The sequence below is a fragment of the Ipomoea nil genome, unplaced genomic scaffold, assembly GCF_001879475.1.
Source record: "Ipomoea nil cultivar Tokyo-kokei standard unplaced genomic scaffold, Asagao_1.1 scaffold1421, whole genome shotgun sequence".
Taxonomy (NCBI): Eukaryota; Viridiplantae; Streptophyta; class Magnoliopsida; order Solanales; family Convolvulaceae; genus Ipomoea; species Ipomoea nil.
Window position 1 is genome coordinate 2544964 of NW_017617849.1, and position 20600 is coordinate 2565563.

Genomic DNA, 20600 nt, shown 5'->3' on the forward strand with positions numbered 1-20600 from the left:
TTAGCTTGACTTTGTGAGTTACTTCACATTTCATAGTTTGTTTAATTAGCATGTCAATGTAATACAACTCTTTTGACTTCACTCCATTGATGAGACATTAATGAAGGTTTAGTACAGAAGGCAATGGGTCATTGGGTTGAAGATGAAGAAGGATGAGGTTCACCAAAATGTCCTAGGAGATTTGGAATTTGTGTTATTTACCCGTTAGAGTCATAAGATATACTTCATCCAAAGTTTATAGGTAACAACGATTGATTTTCTTGTAAATAAAATAAATGTCTATTTATCTAGTGCATAACTAAATTATCATTGATTATGTAAAAAAGAACAAAGACAAGTATAAGAAGAAAATATGTTCCAAGTTTGATTCTCAATGGGAGCAACTTGATTTTCTTGATTTGAGTTGGTCAGTTGGAGGCAACCGAGTCAGATTTGCATTTTTATGATCCTTTACCGATTATTGTCATAAAGCGTGCTTTATCTAACGCACACCATAAAATGTTAATTGCACGTTTTTCTCATTATCCTAAACAAAAAATGTATAGCAGAATACTAAATTCAAACACTATCCTTACGTTAATTACTGAACATAATCGAAATAAAACCAATATAATACGTTAATTACTAAATGGGGCTATTAAAATATTATTAGCAAATTAAAAATTACTATAAACGTTGAGTGTCACAAATAATTTTGTTTTCCTTGTAATCAAGCTTATACGGAGAATTGTATTCTCATTCTTAGTGTGTAAATTTATGAACTAAACGCACCTTTAATAATTTTTAGAAATTAAAATAAAATCATTTACCAAAAAAAAAAGAAATTAAAATAAAATAAAGCCATTCTCTTTAGGTAGAATAGGATTGTTAATTCCAGCCTAACCTATAGTCGTTCATACCAAGAAGAATGAAACTAACTACCTACTTGTTCTGCCTACTTTAGTTGTCTTATTTATGGTTAATTGATCAATTAATTAATTAATTATTTTTAAACATTTTTTATATATAATAATATATTTGAAGGTAGTTTTTAAATATATAAATTCTATATGTTAATAATAAAGTTAATATAATAAAAATTTAATTTGTAAATAATTTACTTTAAATCTCATTAACATAACTATTTATATAAAATGAGACGAATATAATATATTATGTTATTTTAATATAATTTGTTACTATTATTTAGTTCGAACATATCATTTAATTTAGTATTAAAATGAGTTTCATGTAAAAAATTTTACATTTTTTGACTTCTGAAGGGTATGTGAATTACATATATTTTGTTTTAGCAAATTGTGAACAAAATAGGGGAAGGAATGAAGGATTGAGTGAATAAGAAAATGCACAAAGTCAAAAAAATAAAAATAAAAATAAAAATTGGCAGTTATAAAAATGGAAAATTTATATCAAAATTGTACAAGCATTAAATTAAGCGTTTTTATAAAGAGCAGAAAGAAGAAACAGAGGAACAGTCCATGTAGTGGAGGAATGCAATTTGGAAGTTAAACTCTAATGAGCTCGGAATTTGAAGAATCAGATACCTGATTTGCTATTTCTGATTTTGAATCCGAGAAATCTGTGGCATTTGATGAGATGCCTTCATCTCCCAAGTACTTCACTGCCCGCCCTTTAACCTACTCCTCCTCTTCCCGCAGATCGACGCCCCTGATCCTGTTTCTCTTGATCGGCCTCGCCGGTTTTGTGTTCGGGTTTATTGCTAGTTCGAGGCAAAGTTTGGGGCATAGATGCGAGAACATAAAACCCCGATCAGTCTCTGTTGTGTGGGATAGAAGCAGCGCCAGGGTGAGCAGTGGAGATGGTGTTGATGGAGAGCAGAAGAGGCACAAGGTAATGGGCTTTGTCGGGATCCAAACTGGCTTCGCATCAGCTGCTCGCCGCCGCTCGCTCCGCCAGACTTGGTTTCCTTCAGATCGCCAAGGCCTTCAGAAGTACTCTTTCCTCTCTCTCTCTCTCTCTCTCTCTATTCGACTGTATTTTTGCTTGTATCTGTGTGTGATTATGTCTGCATTTACTTCTACGCCGCTGCGCTGCTGATGTTCATGTACTTTTTCCGCTTAGTATTACGGAGTATTATTATTATTTTAATTTGGAGAATGTAATGCGAAAGAACTCCATTTGGCACTGAAGTGGCAGAGAGTAGTTTCAATTTTGGATTCAGTGAGTGTGCTATTTGAAGAATTTAGATACCAAAATTGGTTGATTTTCATTGAATTTTGGTTCACTATATATTAAGGAGTAGTAAATTGGGCAATGTTTAAGTTGATATGGTAATTTAATCTTAATTGTGAATTTTTTTTCGCTGGAGCCCTTCTCAAGAAATTTATTCAGTGGAAGTTTGCAATACTGATGGAAACATGTATGACCTGGATTTCTATTTTAATTGAGAGGTGATGTTAGGTATATTAGATCTGGATCGAGTGACCTTTTCCGAATTGTTGAGTATAATCCATCTGATGCTATTGTTATATAGCTTGTACACGTATAATGCTTCGTTTAGTAAGTTTTATGGATTAGTTGAGCTCTTGAACAAACGAAGCGGAAGAGAAAGATGGTGATGAATTCATGCTTTCTTTCAGTGGTTTGTTGTCCTTCAAGGGGAAGGGTAGATGCTTGTTCTAGAAATGATAATATCACCCATCTTGTACTTATTTATGCAATATTCTTTTATGGCTTAAAAGTTGTTGCATTGCCCACCTTAACTGTAAGTCTATACATGTAGTCGTACCATCCAAAATATTGTGCAGTGTGTTTAATTCTTGTTGGTAATGGGAACCTTTTGGAGGAATTTCAGGTTGGAAGAAGCCACTGGTTTGGCTTTTAGGTTTATAATTGGTAGAACTAATGATAAATCAAAGATGGCAGCGCTCAGAAGGGAAATTGCAGAGTATGATGATTTTGTGCTGTTAGACATTGAAGAAGAGTATAGTAAGCTCCCATACAAAACGTTAGTTCTGACTAATCACATCGTATTTTTCACGATCTTATTTATGTGATTTGAACTGATTTATCTTTCTTTTACAGTTTAGCTTTTTTCAAAGCTGCATATGCGCTTTATGATTCAGAATTTTACGTCAAAGCTGATGATGACATATATTTACGACCAGGTTGCTACTTTATGAAGTTTATTGATGATTTTTTTTAATGTTAGAATATTCACTTCATGTTACCTTTTTACATTTCAAGCAAGTAAATTCTTTCTTTTTTTTTTTTAATTAACAGATCGCCTTTCATTGCTATTGGCCAAAGAACGTTCTCACTCACAAACATACCTTGGATGCATGAAAAAGGGACCAGTTTTCACTGATCCCAAACTCAAATGGTTTGTCACAAAATGGTTGCCTATAAGTTTGCAGTAGCTTCGGTGAATGTTTTACTGTATCCGTTAGTAACTATTCATGCAATTTTCCTGTGACATTCATGCAGGTATGAACCATTATCAAATTTGCTTGGCAAGGAATATTTCTTACATGCTTATGGTCCTATTTACGCTCTTTCTGCGGATGTTGTTGCTAGCCTGGTCGCACTGAGGAACGACAGGTGAGTTTTCCCTGATTCCCCCTGAAGTCTACGTTCAGCCAATATCTGGCCTCAATCTCTTATCATCACCAACACTAGTTTACTTTTCTCAGATTTAAACTCATAGTGATTAGGAAGAATACATGTTTGTAAACTTTCTGATGTTCTCTGAGCAAGGAGATTATATTATTTCTTATTGAGAATTGATTAAATGTGGCTTTGCTAAGCATAAATTGAAATTCTGTTTGTAAATTTTCAGTTTCCGAATGTTTAGCAATGAAGACGTTACTATTGGTTCTTGGATGCTTGCGATGAATGTCAACCATGAGCATAATAAACGACTATGTCAAATAGAGTGTACTGGCACATCTATTGCTGTGTGGGATATTCCAAAATGTTCAGGTTAGTATTATGATCCACTTGACTACAAGTTGAGCATTCGGTGATAGTAGGTTGGTAGCTGTTACAATGCTTTCCTGCTGCATTGCATATTATAAAGATATAAATCATTTTCTCCAATTGTTTTGGGTGGTGGTCGGTATCTGGTGTATTGCCATATTTTGAAGTTCTTCAGGGTGCGGAAATCCTTTTGATTCCTATTATCCTCATATACAGATAGATACGGAATGTGTGTAACCCATTGTCCCGATTTCATAATTTATGTCTTATAAGTGCCTCATCTCAAAAGCTACCTGGAAGGCCGTCTTCCATAATCATTAATACGATGACGTCCGCTTCCATTCTTGTCCATATCTGATGGCAATCTGGTTCTTCTCTTGTAATCTAGGACTGTGTAACCCTGACAAGAAAATGGTGGAACTCCACGCAAAAGACATCTGTTCAAAGAGCCCTACTGTACCTTCAGACGAGGATGATTAGATCTTCTATCGAGCATCAGCAAACTTAAAAGATTGGTTACCACGACTCAATTTTCATTCAATTCAGTTCCCTTGCTCTGTCAGCATTTCTTCTGTAAGATGCTCATTTTTTCCCAGAGTTTTTGTGGTTATACTTTACACATTGTAGAAGTAGAACTTTGGTCATTGATTTTGCACTGAACATTGGCCTTGACAGCAATATGTACCAAAAAAAGATTGTCTTGATAGCAATATGGATTTGGCTTTAATGACTAGGTGATGGTTGGTAGTTAACATCAGCCTCTTGTAAGTTGTAACAGACTCTTGTTGTAATGTAACACTTCCTATCACTTTTCTTTAACCGCAGATTAGGTAACTGTAGTTAACATATTATGTACCTTTTATAATTAACATATTATGTTTTTTCTATTTATTTGCAGGTACATAATCTATTAAGTGAAAGTACATAATCTGAATGTCAATTTAGACTCGAGTACACAATTCAAAATAGACATGATCCATGATATAATTTGCGGAACATGGCGGGGTGGGTTAGCATTTTTTAGGTTCAGTCATTTGGCAGGCCCGACCAAAATTTTGACAGTACTATGTAGATTCATCATCTATATTGTTATATTTGGGTTGCATTATTGCTATCTATTCTATGTCTCAATATATGCACTAACTTTTTCGGACCACACTGGCCTGGGCTGTATGATTGAACATAGGCGCCACAGGTTTATTGGTATGACAATTCTTGGATTCCAACCCAATACTCAACAATATTAACCCAACACTCATCTACCCAAATGTCCATAGGCAAATGTTCATGCATTATTAGGTTTTATGTATGATGTTGAACAACACACACACACACACACATATATATATTTGGGTGTACCTAGGGTTTTCACTAGTGACTAATTTCCTCGCTGAATTGTAAGCACCTATTTTGAGTGGGACAGTTGGTCTGGATCGAACACTTCCACTCAACCACACCTCCAGGTTTGAACAATACTGATATTGATAAGGTGAATAATATCTTATGCAGCTTCCGGGACTATAGTAGTTGATCACTTAACTTCAAGTTATCGTCAGATGCGACAGGGTGGAGGAGGTTAGAGTAATAAAGTGTAGGTTGGACTCCTTAATTGTGCGCACGGTAAGGCGGTGGACTGACTAAAATATTGTTTATGGACATAAGTTGAAATATCTATGTATTAAAAAACTAATAATATGTTATATGAACTGATTGCTTGGATTTTCTTTCCATCATATATCATAATTTACATGTCAGCTGATATTGGATATGATATGATGTACAACAACAACAATACATTATACATAGAAACAAAAGTTGGGGTTGTTTTCGCAAGGGGAAACGTCGTGGCTAGCTGCTGTACTGTAGTATGGTTATGAGGAAGTAGAGAGGAGGGGGGACCCTAGAAGAAGGGGATGGAAGTAAGAAAGAAAGCTAGAGAACATGTCGTTGCACTGAGCAATGATGGATAAGGACAGAGCCATAAAATTGATAGGAGATGATAGAAAACAAGCTAGGCTGCGCTGTAGTGTATTGTAGTCCCAGTACCAGATCAGATAAGAAGCCATTTCATTCTCCATCCTTTGCCATGTGATCATAACGTGCCCTTCTACCTAGCTTCCTCCTCTAGTCAAATGTACAAAATTGTGTAAATTAGATTGCAGTTAAGAGTCAAGATTTATTCTACGAGTATAAGAATGAGAGTGAGGAGAGATGTGGATGTATTGATTGACTAAGGAGGTGGGACGTTGAGCCCGTTCAACTGAATACAAAGTATGTAGAAACGTATTTAGTATACGGTCAGTTGGTCGGTTTGGTATGACTTGAAACAAGTAGCCTGACTAATTACTACAGGACAATAGTAAATAAGAGGTGTAGAAGATGATATTTCAATTAGGTAGACCGTAGATGACGTTTATTTATACTTGAGGGTTAGGTGCCTTAATTTTTTAGAATGATGATTTGTGACAAGTGGGATCGAGCTAGCATGCATGTTCCTATTGATAGGGAGAAGGGTATGTTAAACGGTCCCATCAAACTATTAACTTGTTGGCTCTAGCTAGCTTACCAACCTGTTAGGTTTAGACCTTCCTATTGATGAGTCAAAAGGCCGGGTCTTAACAAATTGAACTCTTTAAACTGTTTATTATATTTATAATTATCGGATCAATTAAATTATCCTATAACTTTATCAATTACAATACTATTTATTAGTTTCTGCCTTATAATTCATGTATTATAATTATTAAACATCATTTTATATAGTAATCAGCGTTATATTATATTATATTGTGGAGGTGTGATGTGGTGATGAAAACGATGGGTTCTGACTTCTGAGCATGCACGAGCAGAGCTTCCATTATCATTGCTTCTCCAATAACACTCCAACAAACATTAATTCGCCCGGCCTTTCATATCTTTTATCAATTGTTATACCCTACACCACGGCGCACATAGCACTGTGCGTCGCGCGCCTCTCAAAACGACGTCGTTTTGGGAGGCGCGGTAGGAAGTTGCTGGAATTATGTGTATTTATTCACAAAGTTATGTGTATTTGTTCATACAGTTATGTGTATTGGTTCATACAGTTATGTACATTTTTTATACAATTATGTACATTCTTTTTATACAATTATGTACATCCGAATCAGAAAATTTGTGTGTATTATGTTAAAAGTTTATGTTTATTATGTATTATGTTTTAGATTATGTGTATTATCTTTTAAAAAGAGTATGTATATTTTGTTATATAATTATGTACATTCATGTATACAATTATGTGTATTCTAGTATAACATTATGTACATTCTTGAACAGCGGGGTTTTTTTTTAAAGGAAAAACTACTGCCATTCACTGGGGTGGGAAATTTCAAAAAAAAAATATATATATATATATATATATATATATATATATATATATATATATATATATATATATATATATATATATATATATTAAAACGACATCGTTTTGCATCTGGGCTCATAGTGCAACGCGCGCCGTGGTGTAGGATATAAATTGCCATCTTTTATGTTTCGGATATTAACGAAAAAAATTGTACAATAATAACAATATTAATGTGGTGTTTAATAACACAGTTAACTTATAAGGCAATTTAAATTTATTTGAGAGTGAATTTCACTTTTTGTCTTATTGTTATTGGGAGTTTTTCAATTTTAGTCCACTATAATTATTTTTATCACATTGCGTTCATTATTATTAAAAGTGTTTCAATTTTAGTCTTTTTTTAAATTTTTCGTAGACTAAAATTGGAACACATTTAATAATAATGGACGTATGCAATGTGGCAAAAATAATTATGGTGGACTAAAATTGGAATGACTCCTATAACAGTAGGACCAAAAATGGAATTCACTCTTTATTTGATCATTACTAACTATGTAATTTTGTTAAACATTCAATATAAATATTTGATTAATAAGCTTTTTTGTAGCCGCTTATTCCTCAAAAACGTTAAAATTTAAAAAACTGCTCGAAGTAGCCTTTTCAATAAGTTTTTTGAGAAAGTCATTTTGCATGTAATCAGCTATCAGCAAATTTATCAAATATCTTTCTACAATTAGTTAATGCTACCAACTAGTCAAACCACTAATCCAATCAGCTAACAGGTATTTACCAAACACCTCCTAAAAGTAATTTATATTCGAGTTAAAGACCGATTTGGTCCCTTGACTATAGCGAAATTTGATTATAGACTATCATCCTTACCAAATTAAGTCCTCAACTTTTAAAATCTTATCCAATTTAGTCCTCTCGTCAACTTGAGCCGTAAAATGATAACGGATGATAAAATTGAATAAAATTTTTAAAATTGAAGACTTAATTTTATAAAAACAATAGTCGATGACCAAATCGATAATTTCACTATAATTAAAAAGTCAAATCGATCATTAAATCTTTATATTCTACTCATATACTGTTATAAAAATTTGTTGCGAACCTCCATAGTCCATACATATATTGTTACGTTTAGCTAATTAGCTTCTCAAGTTTCTGTTTAAAAAAAAAAAAAAAAAAAAAAAAAAAAAAAAAAAAAAAAAAACTTCTCAAGTTTCCCTTCTTTCATGCCCTATGTATACTCTCACGTGCTCTCTCAGTGTCTCAGACCTTTCGCATTTAATTTGATACTTTCAAAACTGAATTATTGAAATAGATGGATATGGTGTGCACAAAAAAAAAAAAAAAAAAAAAAAAAAAAAAAAAAAAAAAAGATGGATATGTCATATGTATATTACATCTATGGCATTTTTTTTTATTTTTAAATAAAGTAATAATTTTACTTTTGTTATTTATTAAAATGTTATATTTTTATTTATAATATTCGAAATTTATATTATCCAATAATATAAATTTTTACTTAAATTTATTGTTGTTTTCCTTGTTCTTTTAATGTGTTTTTCTCCATGTTGAGATAAAGTACAAAATTTATTATAAAGAAAAATATTATACAACGATGAAGTATAACCAAAAGAATAAAAATGATCAAAATTTATTTCAGATATATATATGCTTATATTGTGGATCAAGGTCTACATAGCAAAATCAATTAATGATATAAAGTATACTTTTAATATATTACAAGTTTATTTATAGTGTACAATAAATTTATTTTGATTTGAATAACTTTTTGACTCTTATTTAAAAAAAAAAAAAAAAAAAAAAAACGCAGTATTATACTTTTTCTTCTCCCAATATTATACTTTTTTCTTAAATATATAAATAAATTCCCCAATGCAGTCGGCTGTGGCAAGTGTCAGTCCAAAATCCGCCGATACTCCTCGTGAGGTGCTTTGACTAACTACCCCGCTGTTTTACAAAACATTTACACCAAATTCTTTGTCTTTTGTCTTTCCATTTTTCCAACCGAAGCACCTTTTTCCTAATATTTATTGTTCTTATAAATTAATGGATGTATTATCCTTTTTCTTTCTTTAGGTGATCTCAATTTCGTCAAATTAATCTTAAATGCACAGAATCTTGTCTTAAAGTTATTGTAAAAGTAAATTTTGAGTTATTGTAGAAGTAAATTTTGAGTCACACAATCAGTCTACTCACACTGTCACTTCCGGTCATGATTTTTAAATTAGGCAACAAATCAACTATACTAAGTTCTGTGGGACATGTAATCCCTTTTTATTATTTATAGATAAGATGGTCAAATAAGTCATTGAATTTTACACAATAAAATAACTAGGTCCATGAATTTTTGAAAGTTGCAAATCAAACACTCCAAATTATTAAAATTGATTAAATAAGTCCAATTACCGATAACCAACATGTTACCAGTAAAATATGGATCCATACCGTTGTTGACCGCCGTCGTTTATAAATATTGTTGTCACTCACCAAAAAAAAAAAAAAAAGAAGAAGAAGCTACGAAGTCGACCAATGATCGACCGAACTACATGCCTTCTTGTTTCAGGAAGGCGACCAGTTTAGTTACTTTCTTCATGCGACAGACGATTGTTCACCAGTCGTAGGTGGTGGATTTCATTGTCGGAACTACATTGACCAATTATTTGGTCCACTGCACCAAAATGACAAGTAGAATGTTTAAATAACTTTCAATAATTTAAGGAACTAATTGATTTCTTGCAGTAGGCGCTAGGCGCTAGTCGGGCGGCCGAGCAGCGCCTAGCGCCTAGACGGCGCCTAGGCGGATTCTAGGTGGCGCTAGGCGGGCACCAAAAAAATTTTAAAAAATAGTAACAGACTTGTAGTTTGACAATTTTAATGAGGTTGTTTTCAACGTTCACTCAAATAACACATCTAAATAAATGAAATAATGATAATTTATAAGTCATAATAATATTAAAATCAATAATTAATGAAAGGCGACATCGGTCAAAATCGAACAAAATCGGACGAAATCGGTCGACTCGGCCAAGTTGGTTGAGTTTGGCCGTCCAGGCCGCCTAGGCGGCCGGCCGAGTTTTGGCCAAAACCCCAAGGCTCGGGGCCGCCTAGCGCCTAGGCGGCTAGGCGGCCGAGTTTTGCAACCTTGTGTAAAGTTCAATAACCCTTTTTCCTTGTTTATATAATATTTTTAACCCCCCAAAAAAATTATATTACTATTATAAACAATGTTATAAAACCATTGATTAACATTATCTTATATTGTTTAATGAAAATCTTTTCACAATTTGCAGCCGTTTAAATTAGGTATGAAACGATATATAATTATATATCTTTTTGTTACTTGTGATTAAATGGCATTAGGTAGGAAATAATAAGGATATAGCAAGAAATAAAGTTTAGCCTATTTACATTATTAAAATATTCTTACACTTTTAAAAGTAAACTTTATTATTATATATTTATATTTATAATTATCATTTTTTTCTCTATATTACAATCTTATAAGAGTAATTCTAACGCACTTTCAAAATTTTATGAGGTGTATAACAAGACTCATATTTTTATTAAAATCATTGTGTTGAATTATATAATAACATGTCGCCAAAGGTTTAATCATATTTAACACAATTTTAAAAGAACAGTTCTAAATGAGGCTAACCAAAACTCAGTTGAATTAGTTTGATATAGCGAATTGAAATGTGAATAACAACACACTAAGTGAGCAATTTTAGCCACGTTGATTGAACAATTGGTTTGATAATCACAATAAATCTATGTTTGACTCATTGTGTGAGTTGTCTATTGGTCTTATTAGTATAAGCTGGTCAACAACTCAACTATGTGCAACTTTAGTTAATTTACATCCTTGTGTTTCTTTACTAATTAGGACTTAGGACTACAATGTGAACTTCATTAAGAGCCTATCGTCTGGTAGTGAGAGACGTGCAAATTTCATCAAACATAAAATATATTTACACTTGTACGTAATTTCTCAATAACTTATAATGTGTTGAAATAATTTGGATGTTTATTAGAGCATCCATAATAGTGAATATTTTTGAATTGATTTTTGATGAGTTTTTGTAAGTGTGATTAGGAAAGAGAATATGGAGGAAAGATAAAAAAGAAAAAATAAATAAAACAAAGTTGATATATATATATATATATATATATATATATATATATATATATATATATATAAACAGCGCCATTAACGTGCCCAACGGGCATAGTTGTGACAGTCACGCATAAGCTACACGGATAACACATTTTTGTAGTGGGTCCCATATTTTTACGAAAAATCATTTCTTTGTGGGAGGAATTTTTTGCCTCTCTCTTCTCTATGTTGATCATTTTATTCTAAAAAATTGTGAAAGATATACTGAGGTAGATGCTCTTACTCCGTATAATTACTATAATAGCATGGGGGTGGTCTAAGTTTAAGGCATTACCCAATTCAAAAAGCTGAGTTTACTTCTAAAATAGGTGTTTAGGCAGCAGCATTCCCTAACTCTGTTTTATTAAACTAAGAGAAAGCTGCCTAATTACCAATCTGTTGGGCTATTGTAGCCTCTAGCCCCTAGCCCGGCCCAATATTTTACTCTTTTTTGACTTAGCTGTAATTCACGATAATACGGCCCAAAAAAGTCAGAGTGCTGACCACGTGGCCACCTTGGCTGCCAAATCAGCAAATCATATTTATCTATTTGTAAAACCGAGCTGCTAGCCACGTGCCACGTGGTGACCACTTCACTCACGGATGAAGTGTCACCCAAGAAAGCTAGTCCACACTGTTTCAACGGTGGAGGTTAGCGCAGCGGATCCTATCCCTCTCCCTCGGTGGGGCGCTCAATGCTGACCTGGCATGATGGAGGGGACAGCTGGATCATCATTCCACGCCCCTGCCACCCCTGGACGATAGCTACCACTCTGCCGTCACTCCGTCACTTTCGCCCGTCTGACAGCCGTCGGAGTTGGCGGCACCACCCTGAGCGCCAGTACACACTCTGCTAACGGCGTTAAGTGTAGCTGTTATCTGCTTAGCTGGATGCCACAGTTAAAACGTAGGCTTTCCAGAAGGGCCAGCTGGCACAGCACATTGCCAGCTGCTTCTGTCGAGACTACGGGGTTCGAATTTACTGATTCGCCCCTCATTCTTCACTAAAATTACCTCTCCTGATGTTAGGGAATTGACACATTCTCGACGGCACGGTAAAACAATTTTTTCCCTGTTAAAATCATTACATAATTTAAGTATTTTAATATAAAATCAATTTTTTTAAAACTCAGCTGTCTCTAACAATGATATTAAAAAAAAAAAAACGTAATAGTAAATTATAGCAACAAATATAAAATGTCAAAAAATAATATTATAACAAAAAAGATACAATAAAAATATTTCTGAGACATATTTTAACATGTAAATTACTTAAAGTGATTTAATTCTTTCAACCGTGATTAGAGTAAGACAGGTGGTGATGCTTAAATTTGAGTTTAAAAATAACATTAGAATAAGAGAAACGAAACCATGTGAGATTTTTATTTTTATTTTTTGACTTTGCTTTAAAGGGTTTCCATCTCTAATTTACAACAAAAAAGCCAAACAAATAAAGCTTTTCAATTTCATAAAGCAAAAGCAATTAAAGTCGTTCTTTTCTCCACTTTGCGTATTCTTTTCTGTTTCGCCACGGCTAATCATTATATATACAGATATATTAATATTTATTTTATATTATAATTTCAAGCTTTTTTTTTTTTTTTTTTTTTTGCATTACCATTATTTTTTTAACAATTATATTTCTTCATTTTATTACAAAAATAAAAAGAGACAGAATAGTAGTTTTGAATTATAATAAATTTCACATTTGGCCATTTGACTGTTATACATAAATCACATTTGGTATTTGATTATTAAATTTTTTAAATTAAATACATAACTGTGTAATTTGTATCACATTTGGTCAATTGATCCTGTCGTCAAATTTTTCAATCAATTATTGCCGAAAGTGCTCATTCTGGAAAAAACAAATGCATAACTCATTCTAGAAGTGCTCCTTCCGGGAGGAGGACTTCCAAAAAATTGAACTATAAAATCAAATGTGATACAAATTACATAATCATACACTTAATTAAAAGTTTTAATAGTCAACGACTAAATGTAACTCATATATAATAGTCAAGGACCAAAAGTGAAATATTCCATTTTGAAGAAATAACAGGGCGTTTGGTTGGAGGGGAGGAATTATGTGAGAAAGGAATTGTAATTCCATCGGAGTTGAATTACTGGGAATAAAGTGGAAATTTAAATTCCAGTGTTTGGTTGACAGGAATAGAATTACTAGGAATTTCAATTTCAATGTTTGGTATACATGGGAATTGAAAGGAATAAGTAGTATAAAGTCAAAAATGTCCATTATTGTTGTTAGACATTAATTTTAGGTTAGAAAAGGAAGGGGTAATTTTGACTCATCACTATCTTTTTTCTCCAGGAATTAAAATCCTAGGGGGGGACATGGAATTTTAATTCCATGAAAATGGGGGAATTGCAATTCCATGAAATTGCATTTCTCTCCAACCAAACTATGGAATTTAATGACATTTGGAATTAGATAAAAATTAAGTGGAAAGGGAATTTAAAATCTCTTCAACCAAACACTCTGTAAGGTTTCGAGATTCGAACCTTATAAAGAGATAAGGCATGAGGGAATTCAGGTTTGACCGAAACTAGAGTGAGTATAGTCCAAAGCATGGAGAGAATTTGGGTTTTTTTTTTTTGAGAACATTTGGGTTGAAGTATAATTTTGTCTCTAATTTATATACAGTGGGAAAGGTATGAAATTTCAAACAGTGAGTTTTGTTGTTTGAAGGGGTATGGTCACTGGTCAGAATGTAGAAAATTCCAAACATTTGTTTCTTAAGATATATATTATATTGTGCGTTGTCCAAGGTTGTACTCCTAACTTTGTTAACAGCATTTAGGTGTATAATAATTAAATAATTAAATAATTAAATAATATAAACTATCTCCACCCTTCTCCATTGCATCAAAGGCAAGGTTGCAAAAATCGCGCCTAACCGATTAATCGGCGCCTAGGCGCTAGGCGGTAGGAGGCCGCCGCGAGGAATGGCCTCGGCCGCCTCCTCCGCAGCCGGCCGTCTAAACCGCCTAACCGGCCGGTTCGGTTTTTTTTTTTTTTTTTTTTTTTTGAAAATGTCGAAAAATTTTCGGAAGGCATAACTTTTGACTCGGTTGTTCGATTTGGACAATTTTTTTTTCAAATCGCATATTTTTTCGAGATCTATACACCGCAAACAGCTGAAGGCGGTTTGGTCCACTAATTTCTCAAAAAATGCTTCTTTAGCTCTTAATTTTAGTTTTTTATGTATTTAGATAGTTTCAACAATCTTTTGAACAATTTTACAACCACTTTTGTAAATATTTTCTAAGAAATAACTATGGAAACCTTATATTTTAGTACTAAATTTTGAAAATTTTTAATTTTTAAATTTTTTTTAATTAAAAAAAATAAAAAAATAAAAAATAAAATAAAAAATCGGCGCCTAGGGGGCGCCTAGCGTTTTTTACAACATTGATCAGAGGTGAATGACCATTCAAATTTAGATTTAAACTTATTAAAAAAAATCTATACAATATATAAAATACTATCATAAGATGATGTAAAAGCTTTCAATACATACACATACGGAATGTGTGTATAGATTTAGAAATTTGGAATATGTTTTTTCTTGTAATGGTTTCACCATTTTGACCCTATATACTTCTAAAAGAGTAGTAATTAAATTCTTTTATTATATTTTATTGAATAATACAATATTCTCGTTATGACTTTTTTTTTTTTATTTTTAATGTTAGGTGAATTCGATTAATTTATAATAGTCAATGAATAAAAAGAATTTTATTACAATGTTAGAAAGTGAACATTATGGAATAAAATTAATAAATGAAAATAACATATTAGTTTATATGTTGCCGTGCCTGTGTAAGATTTTTAGGTATGACAAGACCATGTTTTATTTTTAAACAATATATGATATTAATTTAGCATTTTTTACTTATAATTTTAAATATGAAATATCGACATTTGATCTTCAATTCTTCATTACCTTATGATTGTTTTGAGCTATTAAACAGGCGAAACAACACATATCAAGGAGTCAACCAGGTTTGTTGGCGTGAATTAGGCGTGCACTCATGTCCATTAAAAAATATCAAAAGTATGATACGGACTTAAATATGTCTCATACAGTTAGAGCTTGCTCAGGAGACCACCTCGTGATCTACCAAGTACCAACCATATCATATGCCACTCCTTATTTTCACATTGCTTGACGTTAAAAGACAATTCATTCATGATCATGCAATATTTCACAAACATATCAAAATTATGACAAATTGTAAAATATTTTATGCTTATAAACTTTTACAAAATAAATCAAATACAATGTCACTATCTGAATGTGTGCACTACGACAAAAGACTACAAAGAGGCCAATAAAAGTGTGGCCTATGCTAAAGGACTACAAAGAGACTAATAAGGGTGTGCATTATGGCAAAAAAAAAAAAAAAAAAAAACTACAAAAGAGACTAATAATCTGCTCCCGCTAATCTCAAACTTGTAATTTTATGGTTAACAAATTAACTGTTTGATCAATTTTGGATGTAATTGCCCTAATAATAAATATTTTATTATGACTAATAGTACACTTTCTTACAAAAATGACTATTTAATATTCACCATTACCGTATCATGTTTTATTATATTATTTTTATATTTGATTATTACATGAATTATTTATTAACTCATAATATGGTTTGTTAACTCATAAATTTTTAAAGCTTATAACTAATTATAATTCTTTATAAATACTGCTAAATTGATTTAAGTAGACAAATTTGATTACATGTTTTAAGTTTTAATGTAATACGAAAGATAATATAATTGTGAGTGAAGGATTAATTAGAGAAACATGCGAGTGGTGTAATGCCGCGTAAATAATTATGTTTGAACTAGTTTGGCATAAGTTCTGATGATACGCATGAGAATTAATCTTTTTAAAACCGCGTGACATTGGAATGCAAAGCAGAAAATAATGAGTGAAAGGTAAATGACGGGGGAAGAGCGGATGACAATTCACAACAGATGTTCACAACGATAACATAAGCTATTACTCTGGCACAGGTTCAATAGGTAATATTTGAGAAAAGAAATTAAGATATGAACTTTGATAATGTGAAGGATATGTCCAACAATAAAACATATAGGCCCTGTTTGGTAAAATAACTGTTAGCTGATAGTTGTTAGCTGTTAGCTGATTGTGTTAATTATAGGATATAAATAGTTAATAACATTTGCTGATTGTAGAAAAATGTTTGGTAAATTAGCTGTTAGCTGATAGCTGTTTGGCATGATTTCTTTTCTCAAAAAGCTAATTGAAAAAGTTGCTTGGAGTGGCTTTTTAAATTTTAACCTTTTAAAATTACAAAAAGCTAATTAACCAAACATTTATATTGATATTTTAACTAAATAAAACAATTAATAATGATCAAATAAGTCAAAATTGACCTATAAGCCAATTTTTTACCAAACAAGCCATAAGCTTCTCTTCAGTCTTCACGCACATTCTCCTTGGCCAGATAGCAAAATGACATGTTTTAGAATTTTGTTTTTAAAAATATCAAAGTTATAAGGAAGGGGCTAATACTGGTATTGAATGATAGCGATCCATTGCTTTTAAGGGGCATTTGGTTCAAGAAATCTTGAATTACTCTACGTAATAGGATTATTTTTAATAAAGTAATGTGAGATTTTATGATGATGTAAAATTATCTTATATGTGTTTGGTTTGAAATTGTGAAATATAACATTACCATGTTGGTTAAGGGTTATATTTTAGGTTTATATATTAGGTTGACATAAATGCACCATAAAGTGTCTGAAAATACACCATTATGTGTTGTGCATTTTTTTGGTGTGTGGTGCATTTTGTGGCATTTCATTCTGGTGCATTTTTTAACACTGCGTGGTGTATTTATGCATACCTAATGGTGCAATCCACACCGACTGCACAGGAAACTCTGTCCTCATATGAACCAAAATCTATAGAGTATAATTCAGGTGCGGCCGCACATTCCCGTGCGGTAAGTGCAGCCGCACCAATAGTTATGCAAATATGCACCGACAATGTTAGGAAATGCACAAAAAAATGCACAAATTAGGTACGCATCACTAAAAATGCACCATTTGGTACGAATAAAAGCACCACACCATGTGTGAAAATGCACAACTGGGGGGTGGGGGGTGGGGGAGTTATGATGCATTTTTTGTGTATTTGTACATTTCATTGTTGTGCATTTCCTAACATTGTTGCTGCATATTCGCATAACTATTGGTGCGGCCACTGACCGCACAGGAAGGCTCGGTCGTATTTTAAATTTTAGGTGAGTGGTTTGTGTTCTTAGGGGTCGTTTGGTTCACGGAATGTAAGATTACCTTAGGTAATGTTAGATTGCTGGGAATCTTAGATTCCTGTGTTTGGTTAAAATTGAGGTATGTGATATAATCATGTTTGGTTTATGATTATCTTTTATACACACTATAATATTCCTAACATAACCAATGTTATCTTACATAACCTAAGAAATCGAAGGGATTCACATTCCCTTCAAAATCCTATGTGGAGGGAATGTGACATTCTTTGGGAATGTAAGATTCCCTAAGATAATATGAACCAAACATAGGAATGTGAGCTTTGGAATGTCACATTCCCTTTGTTATGTTATATAACCTGAACCAAACGCCCCTTAAGGTATTTTGTTTGTGTGCTTAAGGTGTCTAGTTTAATTTGTGTACTTAATGTGCGTGATTTGTGTCCTTAAAGTGCTTTGTTTGTGTGCTTAAGGTGCGTCAACCGCACAATCACACGGGAAGCTATACCCGTACCTGAACCCTTATATATATATATAATGTATATGTGTGTATTTATTTATTTATATGTATGAATGCATATCAATGCTTAAATATTTTATTTTTTTTTTAAAAAACTAAATATATGAATATACACACATGTATATTTAATTATGTAAACATATATTTATTTCAGTATTATTATTATTTTTATTATTATTCTAACTTTTCACCTCTATGATCAGTTGAGCTGCCCATTCGGGTTTATTATTATTATATATATATATATATATATATATATATATATATATATATAAGGATTAGTTAATAAGGATAAAACTAGATTATTTTAATGTAATCTATAGATTATTTAAAAAAATAGGAGTAATTACATTATTGCCATATCAATTTTAAAGTAATATAACATTATCAGGTAATCTCATGACTAAACTAAATAAGACAATATAACATTATATTAAGATTACCTGAACCAAACCTACATTAATTTATATAGCATGTACAACATTATTTGTTAGTTGGACTGCTCCGTTAACTGTGTGTGATTTCACTATTTTTAAAACTTTTTTGACTTTCATTTTTTCAATATGTCTTAATTACAATTTCGTAACTTTAGATGTCTAGATCACTTATAATCCTGCTCACGATATTCCTCTAGGGGCTATTTGTGCCCAATAAGTAATCGTTTAGCCTTGTAATTTAATTGAGTTACTATGGTTTATCAATTGTTATGTTTTGCCAAGATTTACATACTCTCAAATGCTCTAGTCGTTTCCTCCATTCCCCTTAAATAAAAAATAATAATAATTTTAGTATATATACTACTCTCTCCCTCTTATTTTTTTTTCTGTCTTTTTTCTTTTTAACCACTTAATATGATTAAAAAAATACTACAAACCTTATCCTTTTTAGGAAGAGACACTAAAATTACACAACACCAAAAGGAATCTCAAAATTATATTAAGAAGTAGTTACAATAATTTATGTGTATATATATGTAGTCACGGATCCACATATTTAGTTAAAGCAAACATTATTAGTTAGCGAACAAAAAAAAAATTGACTGATTTTATGGCTAAAGATCTCGCTTCTCCATTCTAGGGGCTTGCCATTAGTTGATATTCCTTCTTTGTTCACTTGAAAAATCATTTTCGATAACAAATTATACTTGGTAGCCCCTATTATAAGTTTTTCCTTTTTAATCTTCCCCTCCAAATACTTATGGCTAATTGGTCAATTAGAGGAAAATATAAAGAGAAATGAAATTGAAATTTCATGAAAAAAAAATTTATCCAAAGATTAATTAGATTGTTTGATTGGTGAGAAAGAAATTATTTTAAATCTTGATTATATTGTTTGGATAGGTTTGAAATTATACGAAATAATAAGTAACAAGAACAATATATATACAATAATAAAAACAAAAACAACAATCTAAAAATTAATAATTGTGAATGAAAATTATACCCGTCAATTCATCTATGTATGTTATTTCCATTAGACACACACACACACACATATACACATTATGTTATAAGAGTCGTACTATACAATATTTTGGTCAAAAATATCATACTGTTATAACTTCCGTTATATTTTTCAACTATTGTTGTTATGCACATGCATCCAGTATAAACTTTCTTATCTTATTCAATGGTAATACAGAGTAATATATAGACATTATATATAGGATATAGGAATACTGTTTAAGTTATTTCTAAAATAGAAATATCAAATTTATAAAAATAGTGTATATTATTATTATTATTATTATTATTATTATTATTATTATTATTATTATTATTATTATTATTATTATACAATAATATAAATATCTAAAATCAAAATTTTTAATATAGAGTACTAATATTGGGCGTCAATTTTTACACATCGCGCATAGAAAATAATACTAATAATAATACGGGTAATTAAGAAAATATTATGATGACAAAACTGTCTTACTAATTTTTCATGGAAAACAAAATATCAAACATGATCTTAGAAAAATATTTTATGATAAACAAGTTTTTAATGAACTAAACACAAGAAACATTCAATTTTCCTCAAATTTAAGGATTTTTTTATTTTGTTTTTATCCAATCAAACACCCAATTAGAAAAGGTTTGCATTAACCACAACTACAATATCTACAATATCAATGGCAAAAGGAATTTGATATCAAACTAGTCTATGGACGGCTGGACCAGACAAAATTAGACAAAATTGATCGACTCGGTCGAGTTGGCCGACTAGGCAGATTTTGACCGATTTCGCCGCCTAGGCGCATGACCGATTTTTGGGCGCCTAATAGTGAAAGCGGAACAGCCTAGGGGTGCCTA

At 31.7% G+C, this 20600-nt stretch overlaps 1 protein-coding gene across 1 annotated transcript; it reads left to right on the plus strand.

Annotated features, from left to right (window-relative positions):
- The first annotated feature begins 1442 nt into the window (after nt 1-1442).
- Nucleotides 1443-4758, plus strand: LOC109187913 (probable beta-1,3-galactosyltransferase 13). Its single transcript, XM_019338320.1, has 7 exons — nt 1443-1952; nt 2816-2968; nt 3046-3128; nt 3244-3343; nt 3448-3561; nt 3800-3942; nt 4328-4758. Exons 1-7 carry the CDS (start codon nt 1597-1599, stop codon nt 4417-4419), a joined length of 1041 nt encoding a protein of 346 aa, XP_019193865.1. The 5' UTR covers nt 1443-1596; the 3' UTR covers nt 4420-4758.
- Nucleotides 4759-20600: the final 15842 nt, after the last annotated feature.